Source organism: Pan troglodytes, chromosome 2, assembly GCF_028858775.2.
Source record: "Pan troglodytes isolate AG18354 chromosome 2, NHGRI_mPanTro3-v2.0_pri, whole genome shotgun sequence".
NCBI classification, from domain to species: Eukaryota; Metazoa; Chordata; class Mammalia; order Primates; family Hominidae; genus Pan; species Pan troglodytes.
In genome coordinates, this window is record NC_086015.1 from 55610218 (window position 1) to 55625095 (window position 14878).

General features: G+C 43.5%; 1 protein-coding gene across 8 annotated transcripts in view; it reads left to right on the plus strand.

Moving 5' to 3' along the window:
- The window catches only part of RAD54L2 (RAD54 like 2), a 127385-nt gene that overhangs the window by 38951 nt on the left and 73556 nt on the right, over nt 1-14878 (plus strand). For all 8 annotated transcript variants that reach the window (XM_009445560.5, XM_009445558.5, XM_054681911.2 and 5 more), the window contains one exon: nt 14157-14349. In XM_009445560.5, the coding sequence (XP_009443835.1) occupies nt 14211-14349 (139 nt within the window). In that variant the 5' untranslated portion in view covers nt 14157-14210. The remainder of the gene's footprint in view (nt 1-14156; nt 14350-14878) is intronic.

The window sequence follows — 14878 nt, forward strand, 5'->3', positions numbered from 1 at the left end:
CTCTTCTTGTCGAATTGATCCCTTTACCATTATGTAATGGCCTTCTTTGTCTCTTTTGATCTTTGTTGGTTTAAAGTCTGTTTTATCAGAGACTAGGATTGCAACCCCTGCTTTTTTTGGTTTTCCATTTGCTTGGTAGATCTTCCTCCATCCCTTTATTTTGAGCCTATGTGTGTCTCTGCTTTGGCTCACACTCCGTGGGCTCCACCCAGTGTCTGACAAGCCCCAGTGAGATGAACCTGGTACCTCAGTTGGAAATTCAGAAATCACCCGTCTTCTGTGTTGCTTACGCTGGGAGCTGTAGACTGGAGCTATTCCTATTTGGCCATCTTGGAACCTCCCCCCAGTTACTTATTTATTTTTACCTCTAAATACTTTATTATTTCATTCATAGACACATCATTATGTATTTCCTAAGGATGTTCTGTTACATAACCACAGACCAATTCTCAAAATCAGGAAATTTAATATTGATACAATACTATTATCTAATTTATATTCTGTACTCAATGGCATCAGTTGTCCCCAACTATTATTTCCCCTAGGCCCTTGTAGCTATTTTTTCCCCCACACTTCCCCCCTGCCCCACCCCCTGGTCCAGGATCTAACCCAGGATACCTCATTACAGTTAGTCTGTTATAATCTGAAACAGTTTTTGGAGGATTATTTTACATATATGTTGAGGTATACACAGGTAGTCCCAGGATCCTTGTCTTCTAATTCTCATTCTGATCCTGACTTCCTCATGACATTCTAGGGAACAATGCTGCTTCCTTGAGAGGAAAAGGATTGTGTTTGAATATAACTCATTTGTGTAATTCAATTCCTATGCATTTTTGTAGCAACTAATAGATTTGGTAGCCTAAGGGGGTATGTTGGCCAAGGGAGAGGAGATAGACTGCTGATGGTTAGACTGCTGATGGAATGTATTTTGAACTGCTCAGATCACTAATGATCTTCATTGGTTCTGCTAATTTTGAAGCAGGATATTTCCCTGACCCCCTCATGGGTGGGAACTGGAGTACATGGGGACTAGCAGGAGTGAACTCCGCTCACTTGCTGCTCTACTCATCGTGGGAGGGGGAGCACTGGTGAGTGGGTGCAGGAGCTGGGGCTAGTGCTTTTGGGCGCTGGGAAGAGCAAACTCTTTACTGGCCTCGTGGCAGCATCTAGGGGAGGGTGCCTGTGACCCCTGAAGCCCTAGAGGAAGTGTTGCAGTACTCTTTTAGCTTTGTAATCTGTGGATGGCTTAAGTGTTAACAGCTCAGTGGAGGGTCCGTGTGACAGCCTCTTGCACCCACCCTCATAGTACCTGAGTTCTTGTTCGGTGTCCAGGAAGGATGAGGTCACACAAACGAATTGAAGGTGGTAAATGTGGGGGATTTTATTGCAGATGAAAGTGGCTCTCAGTCAGAAGGGGAGCTGAAAAGGGGACAGAGCGGGACCGTAATCTTCCCCTGTAGGCCTTCCCTGGCCGGACTCCTCTCCAAAGCTACACCATCAAGCTGTCCCTCTGAAGTCAAGCCACTTTTCTGTGACATCCAACCGTAGTCTCTGATGCACACCTGCTTCTCCTCTCTCTGCAGGCTGAGCCTGGGCTTTTTATTTTTTATTTTTTGAGACGGAGTCTCATGGTGTCGCCCAGACTGCAGTGCAGCGGCGCAATCTTGGCTCACTGCAAGCTCCACCTCAAGCCTGGGATTTTTATGGGTGCAGGATGGGGGGCAGGGCGGGCCATGGGTGGTTTTGGAAAAGGAAAACATTTGAGTGGGAAAACAGATGTAAGTTCTCACTTTGGGCCATGGTTCCAGGCTTGAGGGTGGGGCCCTTGCCAGGGACCTGCCCTCTTCTGCCCAGAATTTCCCTGCCTCCTGTTCCTATCCTAATTCTCATTATCAGTTTTATTATTACTTAAAATATGGAAAACAGTTTTCTCCTAATTCTCATTATCAGTTTTATTATTACTTAAAATATGGAAAACAGTATCTGAAACAAATTTGGTTCATGTGAGATTCCTGTCTTCCTTTGTGAATTGAGGGGGTGAAACTCACTATGTATTTCCATTTACAAACCCCGGTACCATTTAATTACTAAGTCAACTAGAAATGTGACATTTAGTAGTTTAAAGGTACAGTTTAGGGGCATGTGTTCTCAGGACCTCTGAGGCTATATCACAGGCAAACAAAAAAGTTAAATAAGTAGTATATAGATAAGAAAAGGTACAGTTTACCGGTTGTGTTGAAATAATTCCACAGTTTATTTTTACACATGGGAAGTCAAATCCATCTTCAAACTTTCTGTTGCATTTTGCAGATAGAAACTTTTTACCCTTATTTGCCACTTAAATCCATGTGACACTATATTTCCAACACCAACAATCACTTCTCCAAACAGCACCATGGTGTTTCCAACACTAACAATCAATTTTCTGATTCTCTGGACACCAACTAGATGTTCAACAGTATTCAATTCTGACACTGCCGGGAGTTGGAGCAGATACCACAGGCTAAGGGCTCGGTATTGCAACAACACCCCCACTTTAGACACTAGTCTCAAGTCTTGGCCCACCAGTAACTTCTGACCAACCAGCTATGAATAGGGCATTCCCAAGACCCCTCCTCAGGTTTAATAATTTGCCTGAATGGCCCATAGAACTCAGGAACACATTTTGCTTAGGTTTACCTGTTTCTCATAAAGGATACAACTCAGGAACGGTGAAGTGGAAGAGATGCCAAGGACAAGGTATGGAGGGAGTGGAGCACAGAGCTTCTGTGCCCTATCCTGGAGTGTCACCCTCCCAGCACTTTGATGTGTTCTCCAACCTGGAAGTGCTCTAAATCTCATTGTTCAATAATTTTTATAGAGCTCAATTTCTAGCCCCCACAACCCTACTTCTTAGAGTTCAGTGGGTGGGGCTGAAAGTTCCACCCTGTAGTCCCTGGTCATTCTAGGGACGGGGTCTTTCTAGGTCTTTCCAGTCCCATCCTGAGGCTATCTAGGGGCCCCACCCTAAGTTTATTAGCATAAACTCTGGTGTGATCAAAAGGGGCTGATTATAAATAACAAAAGACACTCCTATCACGTAGGAAATTCCAAGGATTTTAGGAGTTCTGTGCTGGGAACCTGGGACAGAGACCAAATATATTTTGTCTTATACACAAAGCACCACAAAGGGCCTGCAGCTGACTAACATTACCATTGATTTTAGAACTGTGAGAAGCAGAGCCAAAAGAGTTTACTCCTGTCTTGAAGCTAAGTGCATAGAGTGCCCAAGTCACTGGCAAAGTCACAGTGGAAAAGCGTTAATAACCATCCAAATGCAATAATATTAGTATGTTATATTATTTTCTGTAGAATATTTTGAAAATACAAAAGTATATATCACAACGTAGTAGTCATCCATTAACACTTTTATTTGTAGTAGATACCAATTAAGGAAAAACTATAGAAACAACCTATATACCATGTAGGTGTAGCTATTTTAAAAGAATTGGTAATTGAAAATCGAAAGTGACCAGTGTCAGCTCAGAAAATCAGCGGTGGTTGTTATTATTATTAACGAGACTCTGTCGCCTAGGCTGGAGTACAGTGGTGCAGTCTGGACCCACTGCAACCTCTATCTCCTGGGTTCAAGCGATTCTCCTGCCTCAGTCTACCAGGTAGCTGGGACTACAGGCACGCACCACCACAACCGGCTAATTTTTGTATTTTTAGTAGAAACAGGGTTTCACTGTGTTGGCCAAGCTGGTCTCGAACTCCTGGCCTCAAGTGATCCACCCACCTCGGCCTCCCAAAGTGCAGGGATTACAGGCGTGAGGCACTGTTCCTATTTGCATTATAAAAGGATTCATATAGAATTCCTGCACGGTCTTATTTAAAAGCTTTGATTTGTTGAAATGCTACTTCCACAGAGCTTTTCAGGATCATGTCTGGTGAGTAGTTTGACTAGATAGAATCTTTGTCACACAGTTCATACTGAATGTTCATGCGGCTATGAAGGGCAAAACATCTCCTCTGTGTGCAGCTTATATTGGTCTGGGCTCGAAAGCACCCAGACTGAGCTCTGTGGCTCTGTGATAGAGCTCTCAGGAGAGGGAGGATCCTCAGAGGGCTTGTACTTTGAGAAGAGACTGGCAAGGGAGAATGGAGGCAGTGGTGATTGGGGAGTTGGAAGGATGAGACACTGAGCATGGCTTGGCTTTTTTCCAAGCCTCTTCAGTCTCATTGTCTAGCAGATAAACCTGATCTGCTTTTAAGCTGTTCTGAACTCAGGGCTGACTTAGGCTTAGGGAAGTCTGAGGAAAGTGGACCCTCCATGTCCCTGCCATGTGGGTTCTTGTTTCTGTAGTCTCCCTTCTCTTTTCTTTTTTTTTTTTTGAGTCAGGGTTACTCTGTCACCCAGGCTGAAGTGCAGTGGTATGATCATGACCCACTGGAACCTTGAACACCTGAGCTCAAATGATCCTCTGGCCTCAGACTATAGGTGGGCACTAGCATGCTGGCTAATTTTTAAATTTTTTTGTAGAGATGAGGTCTCACTATGTTGCTCAGGCTGGTCTCAAACTCCTGGGCTCAAGCAATCCTCCCACCTTGGCTTCTCAAAAGTCCTGAGAATGAGCCACTGTGCCTGGCCAGTAATCACCAGCTTAAGAAGTTATAGCTGTGTGGAAAGACACAGGACTCATAGGTCAAATGGTAACATCCTACATACACAGGAGGAAACACACACACAAACAAAGCCTTTGTTCACAAGCAAAGAATTTCTTTCTCATTCTTGCCTCACCCCCTGTATCCAGAGATCTTATTTTTTTCCTCTTCTTATCACCTTCATTTTACACTGGTCTGATGTTTTTTGTTTTGTTTGTGTGTGTGTGAGTGAATTTTTCAGAGCTCAGCTTTCTAGAGGGTGGAGCAGTGTCTGTCACACAGGCTTCTCATAGCTCAAACTGTCATCCCTGCTTTAGCTCATCTCTTCCTAATTGTTCTCTACCCTCCACCCCCCACAACTCTGCCTTTTTTTTTTTCCTGCTGGCCATGATTCCATGGAGAAGGAAACGAACCTTTCATTTGCTCCCCTCAGAATGGCCTTCTAGAACTTTGCCTCTGTTTACTCAAGGCGTCTGGGAATAATCCTGTAGGGGTGTGCTGTTCAATGACTTCCTACTTGAAGGGTCTAAGCCAGGGAAGTCTTGAGGGGAAACACAGAACCTCTCAGCCCTTCTCCATTTTAAATCAGTTGTGGATAGCAGATTCAGTGGTACAAGTGAAAATTTGACTTTGCAAATGCAGCATTAACTTCAGTCATTGAGAAAGCTTGCCTTTGATGGCTATTTACACATGTAAAATAACCTATCAATAATATGTTTGTAAAATACATATATCATTTATGTGTCAGATTAATCTTATATTTTGTTGTTGTTGTTGTTTTGTTTTTTGAGATGGAGTCTCGCTCTGTTGCCCAGGCTGGAGTACAGTGGCGTGATCTCGGCTCACTGAAACCCCCGCTTTCTGGGTTCAAGCGATTCTCCTGTCTCAGCCTCCCGAGTAGCTGGGACTACAGGTGCATGCCACCACACCCGGCTAATTTTTTCTATTTTTAGTAGAGATGGGGTTTCACCATGTTAGCCAGGATGGTCTCGATCTCCTGACCTCGTGATCCACCTGCCTCAGCCTCCCAAAGTGCTGGGATAACAGGCTTGAACCACTGTGCCCGGACTGTTGTTGTTTTGAGACAAAGTCTCACTGTTTCCCAGGCTGAATGGAGGGCAGTGACACGATCACAGCTTACTGCAGTCTCAACCATGGGCTTCCCAGGCTGGTCTCAAACTTCTGGGCTCAAGCATTCCTCCCATCTTGGCCTCCTAAAGTGCTGGGATTATAAGGCGTGAGTTACCATGCCTGGCCTATTTGAAGACAATATGGAACAGTTCAAATATTTTATGATGTTCACATGTAATTTGGTCCTCTGCATATTATATTTTAAAAATGTAAAAATTCTTGGATGGGCGCGGTGGCTCATGCCTGTAATCCTAGCACTTTGGGAGGCCAAGGCAGGTGGATCACCTGAGGTCAGGAGTTCGAGACCAGCCTGGCCAACATGGTGAAACCCCGTCTCTACTAAAAATACAAAAAATTATCTGGGCGTGGTGGCAGGTGCCTGTAATCTCAGCTACTCGAGATGCTGAAGCAGGAGAATTGCTTGAACCCGGGAGGTGGAGGTTTCAGTGAACCAAGATTGTGCCATTGGACTCTAGCCTGGGTGACAGAGCAAGACTCTGTCTAAAAAAAAAAAAAAAAAAGGTAAAATTTTTTCTTTGTGACGCCTGAAAATTTGAGGGAGATCATAGATCTTAGAGTTTTGTAGTCTTAGAACAGCAGTTCTCAAACTTTTTGCTCTTAGGACCCTCTTATACTCTTAAAAGTTGTTGAGGCCTCCAGTGAGCTTTTGTTTATGTGGATTATACCTATCAATATTTGCATATTTCTTGTATCAGAAATTTAAGAATGTTAATGTATCTTTTTTTTTTTTTTTTTTTTTGAGACGGAGTCTTGCTATGTCGCCAGGCTGGTGTGCAGTGGCATGATCTCGGCTCACTGCAACCTCCGCCTCCTGCCTCCCGGGTTCAAGCAATTCTCCTGTCTCAGCCTCCTGCGTAGCTGGGATTATAGGCACGCGCCACCACGCCCAGCTAATTTTTGTATTTTTAGTAGAGATGGGGTTTCACCATGTTGGCCAGGGTGGTCTCGATCTCCTGACCTCGTGATCTGCCCACCTTGGCCTTCCAAAGTGCTAGGATTACAGGCATGAGCCACCATGCCCGGCCAAGAATGTTAATATATCTTAAAAATTAATAAACTTACATGTTAGCAAATAACCTTTTTAATGAAAAATATTTTCTAAAACAATAAAATTGGAAGAGTAGAATTGTTTTACACATTTGAAAATTTGAAGATGTCTGGCTCCATAGAGACAGCTAGATTCCTAGATCTCCTTCAACATATAGCCTGTTGTGACTTATTGTTTTGATGTTGACTTACTGTATTGTTGAAGCACATGAAGAAAAACGAGCCTCACACAGAAATGTAGTTGGAAAAGGAAGGCATGTGTTTTAATAAAGCCTTTTCAGATTGTGTATATTCTTTGGTACTATGCCAAAACTCTGATAAGTGGTAGCTTCTTTTTTTTTTTTTTTTTTTTGAGTCTCGCTCTTCTTGCCCAGACTAGAGTACAATGGCCCGATCTCAGCTCACCACAACCTCCACCTCCCGGGTTCAAGCAATTATCCTGCCTCAGCCTCCCAAGTAGCTGGGATTCCAGACATGTGCCACCACGCCCAGCTAATTTTTTTTTTTTTTTTTTTTTTTAGTAGAGACGGGATTTCTCCATGTTAGTCAGGCTGATCTTGAACTCCCGACCTCAGGTGATCTGCCTGCCTCGGCCTCCCAAAGTGCTGGGATTACAGGCATGAGCCACCACGCCCGGCCGACAAGTGGTAGCTTCTTAAAGGTTAATTGTAATACAGAGTTTGAAAAAATTACCTCAAGGAATTTTTTTGTACTTTATTAACATAAAAATCCATTTTTTATCTTGCACTTTGAATGGCTTTTTTTTTTTTTTAAACTGGGGTAGTCTCTTGAGCCATGGTGGGCTCAGAGACTCCCTAAATGGCTCTTTAAACCATAATTTTGACATTGTGGTTCCATTGAAAGGGTCTTGGGGACTCCCAGGGGTTCCCAGACCACACTTTGAGAATTGCTGTTTTAGAATCTGGAAGAGATCTTGAAGATTAACTCAGGCCCATTTCTCCCCTGGGTTGGAATAAGAGGAGTGATTGAAGCTGAGGGAGGACTGACTTGCCCAAAGTCATGCAGCTAGTTATTCATAGAGCTGTGGCTGGAATTAGGTTTCTTGACTGATTCTGTAAACATGTCTTTAGTGCTATGCTAGGTTCTGAATCCCTGGGCCAGGCTACATTGTGCTATCTTTTGGAGGTAGTTGTCTCCTGTGGAGAGAGTTGTCTTCTGTGGCCCTGGTCCTTCGAGTCTTGAATGCATTTGTTCACCTTTTGTTTCTTATTTTCTCTTAAGTTTCAAATTGCCAAAATCATCATTATATTTCCAAGTAAAATGTTGAGCTGTTTTGTCAGTTTAGCTCTGTGGCTGCTTTGTGTGTATCTAAATTTTTTTTATGTAACTGATAGACACTCAAAAGGCATTGGGCTACATGGAGGTTTGAAGTATGCATTGGGTGTGATTGGAGTAGTGTCTGTTTTGCATAGGAAGGTATTTGGAAAGAACTTTAACAGTCCATAGTGGATCTCTCAGCAGACTGGAAGAATTCTGTGGGTACTTGGTGAGTACTATACTCCGTATAGTACTCTACAGTACTATATATACTATATATATATATATATGTGCTATATATACTATAATATATATACTCTATAGTACTTACTATAGAGTAACTGAACTCTTTCTTTTGTCTTTGAATTATGTAAATTCCTTGTCTATTTTTTTTAAGGGTATTGACCAAAGCTTTGGACTGAATGTTTTCCTGCTGTTCTTATTAAAAATTATTTATTTATTTATTTATTTTTCGAGACTGGCTCTGTTACCTAGGCTGGAGTACAGTGGTACAGTCATGGCTCATTGCAGCCTTAACCTCCCGGGCTCAAGTGATTCTCCCACCTCAGCCTCCCAAGTAGCTGGGACTACAGGTACACACCACTATGCCTGGCTAATGTTTTTTTTTTTTTTTTTTTTTTTTTTTTGTAGAGGTGGGGTCTTCTCTACAAAAAAGCCCAGCCCAGGCTGGTCTCAAACTCCTGGGCTCAAACGATTCTCCTGCCTCAGTCTCCCAAAGTGTTGGGATTATAGGAGTGAGCCACTATGCCTGGCCTGTTTTTCTACTCTTAAAAGACTTTCTTCCCCTTGTAAATTAGCTCAAATCCAGTGTTTTGTATAGATATTCTTCAAGAAAAAAAACAAGTCATTTGCGCTTGCTGTGGACTTGCTTTGAGACCACTTGACAGAATTTAGTACTACTGAAGGTCACCAAAATTAATGAGGACATGGCAGTCTGGGAAGGATCTTTTTATTTAAAAGGAACAATCATGATGCTATCAAGGACCATAATGACATCTGTGAAATTTCATGAGCTGCCTCACAATGATGAGGCAGCGTGTGTGCTCGGAGTCTTATGATTTCAGTGTGAACTCTGCAAGCCTGGTCGTCTGCTTTGTGAACAAAGGCTTTGTTTGTGTGTGTGTTTCCTCTTGTGTATATCCTAATATCCCCACCTTGCCATGCCTCATGTCTCTAAGGCCTGTGCCTGCATGATTAATTCTGCTGATTGTTGGCCAGGTACCACTCTATTGACAGGTGGCGTTGTCTTTGAACTTAGCAAGGCAGAACAATATTTTCCTTCACTCTCACGATTGCTATGAGGTGCTAGGCTAGGATTGGCTATGGGTTTCTTCATAATTACAGCCTCCTTTTAACAAACCTAATATATTAAACTGTAGACTTATTAAAACACTTAGGGGTTGAATATTTGCTTTTCAGAGCAGCCCTCTTTAGAGTTCCTTTAAATAGCTAGTTCTCCAGTTTCATTAAAATACAATTTGATTCCCAGAACTTGCACTGTAAGAACACAGGTCCTCATTAAGGTGCAGCATACCCATTATTGCTCTCCTGGTTTCTGTGTATTAGAGGCAGAGCCCCTTGTCACTGGAGATTGTAGCAGTGTTTTGCCTAGAATGAGGAGCAAATGAGGGAGATGGATTATTTTCTTTATCACCACCCCACCCCCACCGCCACCAACCATGTCTGTCTAACAGTTCTACTAAGAGCTGACTACTGAATCAAGGCTGCCTTGTGTTCTGAAAGGCTATGCCCACATAGACGTATGTGTGTGTGAGGGTGGAGCCCCTTAGAGAAGAATACAGTTGACTGCTGCTGCCCATCAAGACCAGCCTTTCCTCCTTTTCACTTGTTGCCTGGGCTCAAGTGATCCTCCTGCCTCAGTCTCCCAAGTAGCTGGGCTACAGGTGCACACCACCATGTCCAGCTAGTTTTTGTATATTTTGTAGATATGGGCATCGCTGTGTTGCCCAGGCTTGTCTTGAACTCCTGGGCTCAAGCAATTCCCCCACCATGGCCTCCCAAAGTGCTAGGATTACAGGCATGAACCACCACACCAGGATCTTTGTTGCCTTTTTTTTTTTTTTTTTTTGGGAAGTCTCTGTCTCCACCACACAATTTCTTCTCTAGAATGACAGGCATTCAGGTTGCCTAAAAGTACTTGCTAATTAAAAATGGTTCTCTAAAATCAGCCAAGCACACTGCAAAGGAAACACTTTTTTTTTTTTTTTTTGAGATGGCGTTTCACTCTTGTTGCCCAGGCTGGAGTGCAGTGGTGGGATCTCAGCTCACTGGAATCTCCACCTCCTGGGTTCAGGTGATTCTTCTGCTTCAGCCTCCCGAGTAGCTGGGATTATAGGCACGCGCTACTATGCCTGGCTAATTTTGTATTTTTAGTAGAGATGGGGGTTTCACCATGTTTTTTGGGCTGGTCTTGAACTCCTGACCTCAGGTGATCTGCCCACTTCAGCCTCCCAAAGTGCTGGGATTACAGATGTGAGCCACCATGCCTGGCCAAAACACTCTTATCTCAAGGAGTCTAGGATGACAGAGAGGGGTTGTGCTGTTTACAACCATTGACTTCCAAACACAGAGTAGTTACTGATGAATATACTAACATTCAGAAATAAATTTCACTGCAAATATTAAGAAGTAAATTTTACTTTCAAAGTTGTTGATATCTAATTGATTTACTACTTCCTTTCTAAAACCTATTAAATGAACCAGTGACACAGGGTAGTGATTTCTTTCTTTTTTTTTTTCTTGAGATGGGAGTCTCGCTGTGTCGCCCAGGCTGGAGTGCAGTGGCGTGATCTCGGCTCACTGCAAGCTCCGCCTCCCGGGTTCACGCCATTCTCCTGCCTCAGCCTCCCGAGTAGCTGGGACTACAGGCGCCCGCCACCACGCCCGGCTAATTTTTTGTATTTTTTAGTAGAGATGGGGTTTCACACGTGTTAGCCAGGATGGTTTTGATCTCCTGACCTCGTGATCCGCCTGCCTCGGCCTCCCAAAGTGCTGGGATTACAAGCATGAGCAACCACGTCTGGCTGGATAGTCGTTTCTACAGAGATTTAAAATCTGCCAGGTCACTAAGTGAATGGTAGCTCAGCATTAATTATATGAATTTGTATTTGTCAATCACATTTATCCCCTGTCCCTTAATGCCCTTTGCAGATGTTTTTGGAAGTGAGTTATTAATGCAAAAATTTAAATTTTATTACTAGATCATTTCACAGCTGTTTTTTACTTTGAGAGGCTAAGTACATGAACCATCTGCACACACACACTCGTAATTCCTGTTATTTCTAACTCTGAACAATTCTTAAGTTCTAGTTTTCCAAAACTCTAAATAATCTAGTTTGCTTTTCTTTTTTTCTTTTCTGTTCAGGAGAAGATAGATGTTATGTTTCAAATTATCTGAAGCTTAGTAAGAGATTGCAGTTCTGCAGTACTTTTTATGTTAAATGACTAGAGACTTGTACTTCAGTTTTTATTTTGGAAGATAGGAATTTGAGGATGATCTGATTGTTGATGTATTTATCTGCAGCAGTTTGTCTTGTAAAAGATTATTTATGGCCGGGTGCGGTGGCTCATGCCTGTAATCCCAGCACTTTGGGAGGTCAGGAGATCGAGACCATCCTGGCTAACACGGTGAGACCCCGTCTCTACTAAAAATACAAAAAATTAGCCAGGCGTGGTGGCGGGCGCCTGTAGTCCCAGCTACTTGGGAGGCTGAGGCAGGAGAATGGTATGAACTCAGGAGGTGGAGCTTGCAGTAAGCCAAGATTGCGCCACTGCACTCCAGCCTGGGTGACAGAGTGAGACTCCATCTCAAAAAAAAAAAAAAAAAAAAAGATGATTTACCTCTTCTCTGATTTTAGTGTGAAAATTTGAGGCTGGGCGCAGTGGCTGATGCCTGTAATCCCACCACTTTGGGAGGCTGAGGCAGGAGGATCACCTGAGGTCAGGAGTTAGAAAACAGCCTGGCCAACATGGTAAAACCCCGTCTCTGCTAAAAATACAAAAATTAGCTGGGTGTGGTGGTGCACACCTGTAGTTCCAGCTACTCAGGAGGCTGAGGCAGGAGAATCACCTGAGCCCAGGAGGTGGAGGTTGCAGTGAGCTGAGATCGTGCCACTGCATGCCAGCCTGGGTGACAGAGTGAAACTGCATCTCAAAAAAAAAAAAAAAGAAAAGAAAAGAAAATTTGAAATATACAGAAAAAATGGAAAGAATTGGTCAGTGAATTTACTAGTTAATATTTTGCTATATTTACTTTATCAAAGAGCTAACCCAACTAGCCATCTCTTTACCATGGTTTTTATTTTTTTACCCTCAAGAAGGAATGGCCTTTACAGCTAATAGTAAAGTGATAAGAGAGACAAACAGACATGCACAGTGCCTGACACATGATAGACATAGTATAGCAGGTTAGCAAATGATGGACTGAATGTGAATGAATGAATAACTTGGGTAAAACATACTTCTAGCTCCTGTGTACTCCCAGCCACTCCTCCTCTGCCGTTGGTGCTCAGTCTTCCTGGAACACACTCCCTCAAGATGTCTTTATGGCTTCCTTCCTTCCTTTTGGTTTCTGCTCAGTGAGAACTTCACTGACCTCCCCTATATAAACTAGCAGCTCCTCCTGCCACACACCAGCCCTAAGTATTCCCTGCATGCTTTGTTGTGCTTCCTGCTGTGTCCCCAAACTCTAGAATAGCACCTGCGATTATATACAAGTGTTCCTCCATGTACAATGGGGTTACATCCTGATAAATGCATCGTAAGTTGAAAATATTGTAAGTTGAAAGTCTATTTAATACACCTAACCTACTGAACATCATAGTTTGGGCTAGACTACCTTAAAGGTGCTCAGAACACTTAACACTGTCTTAGCCAGGCATGGTTGTATGTGCCTGTCGTCCTAGCTACTCAGGAGGTCTTAGGCAGAAGGATTGCTTGAACCCAGGAATTTGAGGCTGCAGTGAGCTATGATTGTGCCTCTGCACTCCACCCACACTCCAGCCTGGCCAACAGAGCTGGACCTTGTCTAAAAATAAAAAAATAAAGAGCACTTACATTGTCTACAGTCAAAATCATCTGGCAGCACAGAAAACTGCACACTTCATGATAGCATGGTGGACTGGAAGCTTCGGCTCGTTGCTGCTACTCAGCATTGCCAGAGAGTATAGTTCCATATGTCACTAGCCTGGGAAAAATCTAAAATTTGAAGCACAGTTTCTACTGAATGTGTGTCATTTTCGCACAATTGTAAGTTAAACCATCGCAGGTTGGGGACTCTCTCTCTCTCTCTCTCTATATATATATATACACACACACACACACACACACATACACACACATATATGTATATGTATAAATAGATACAGAGAGTTGGTGCTCAGGAAACAGTTGATACAGGAAGGAATGAACAAATGGGATTTCCAAGGTTTATAGTTTTGTTGTTATTGTTACTTTAAGGTGTTTTCTTGTCAAAATAGCCAAGAGATGTTTGAGCTATGCAGAGTCACTAAAACATGTCTCAGAGCCAGAACACTCATAGGGAAGGTGGTGATTTGGATACGGTTAGCTTGCCTTGCTTAGAGAAGTTCCGGGGAATTCATGTTCAGCATTTTTTTCTTTGTTTTTCTTTTGGAGACAGAGTCTCACCTCGTCGCTCAGGCTGGAATGCGGTGGCGCCATCTTGGCTCACTGCAACCTCTGCCTCCCCGGTTCAAGCAATTCTCATGCCTCAGCCACCTGAGTAGCTGGGATTACAGGTGTGTGCCACCATGCCTGACTAACTTTTGTATTTTTAGTAGAGATGGGTTTTCACCATGTTGGCCAGGCTGGTCTCGAACTCCTGACCTCAAGTGATCCACCCACCTTGACCTCCCAAAGTGCTGGGATTACAGGCATGAGCCACTGTGCCCAGCTAGCATTTTTTTTCTTTGAAAGACTTGTGTTCCTAAGCAAAACCCTTGGTGATTCTGATGCCTTTCATCCTCTCCTAGCACCCCTGCAGTGGACCATGAGTCGGTAATGCCCACTGAGGACCTCTGGGAGCCATGTCAGACGAATCTGCCTCAGGGAGCGATCCAGACCTGGACCCGGACGTGGAGCTGGAGGATGCGGAAGAGGAGGAGGAGGAGGAGGAGGTGGCAGTGGAGGAGTGTGACAGGGATGATGAAGAAGACCTGCTGGATGGTAAGTGGGCTCTGTTGAGTGACAGAAGTTGCCTTATATTTTCCTCCAGTGGAATTTTTGCTGGGAGACCTTGGCGTTTCCAGTTAGATTTCTTAGGCCATCCATAGTGGGAAGATACAGACTAGGAACTGAGATGCAATGAATTCAGATGCTCATTCCTAGGAAATGGATTATTGTTCCTCCACATAAGCTTTGTTTTACTGCTGGAAGAACCTTTAGCCTTTAGCTTGTCTCTGACAGATGTTTGGACTCAGGTCCAGAGATTCGAGTGTTGCATACTTGCCCAGGTCATGGAGGAGTCAATGGCAGAGTTCCTATGGTAAGACTTTGCAGTCTGGAGGCCATGGGCTCTTCAGGTAGATGTGAGGGTAACTGTGAGTGGTCTGTAAGTTTTCTGAAATTATACATACAATTGTGCTTGTGTGTACATGAGGGAATTGTCCAGGCAGAGATTCTTAGACAGATTCACAACTTCAGAAAGCTCACTGCATCTCCTGCAGTGCTGCGCTACCTCTTGGCCATTCCAGTG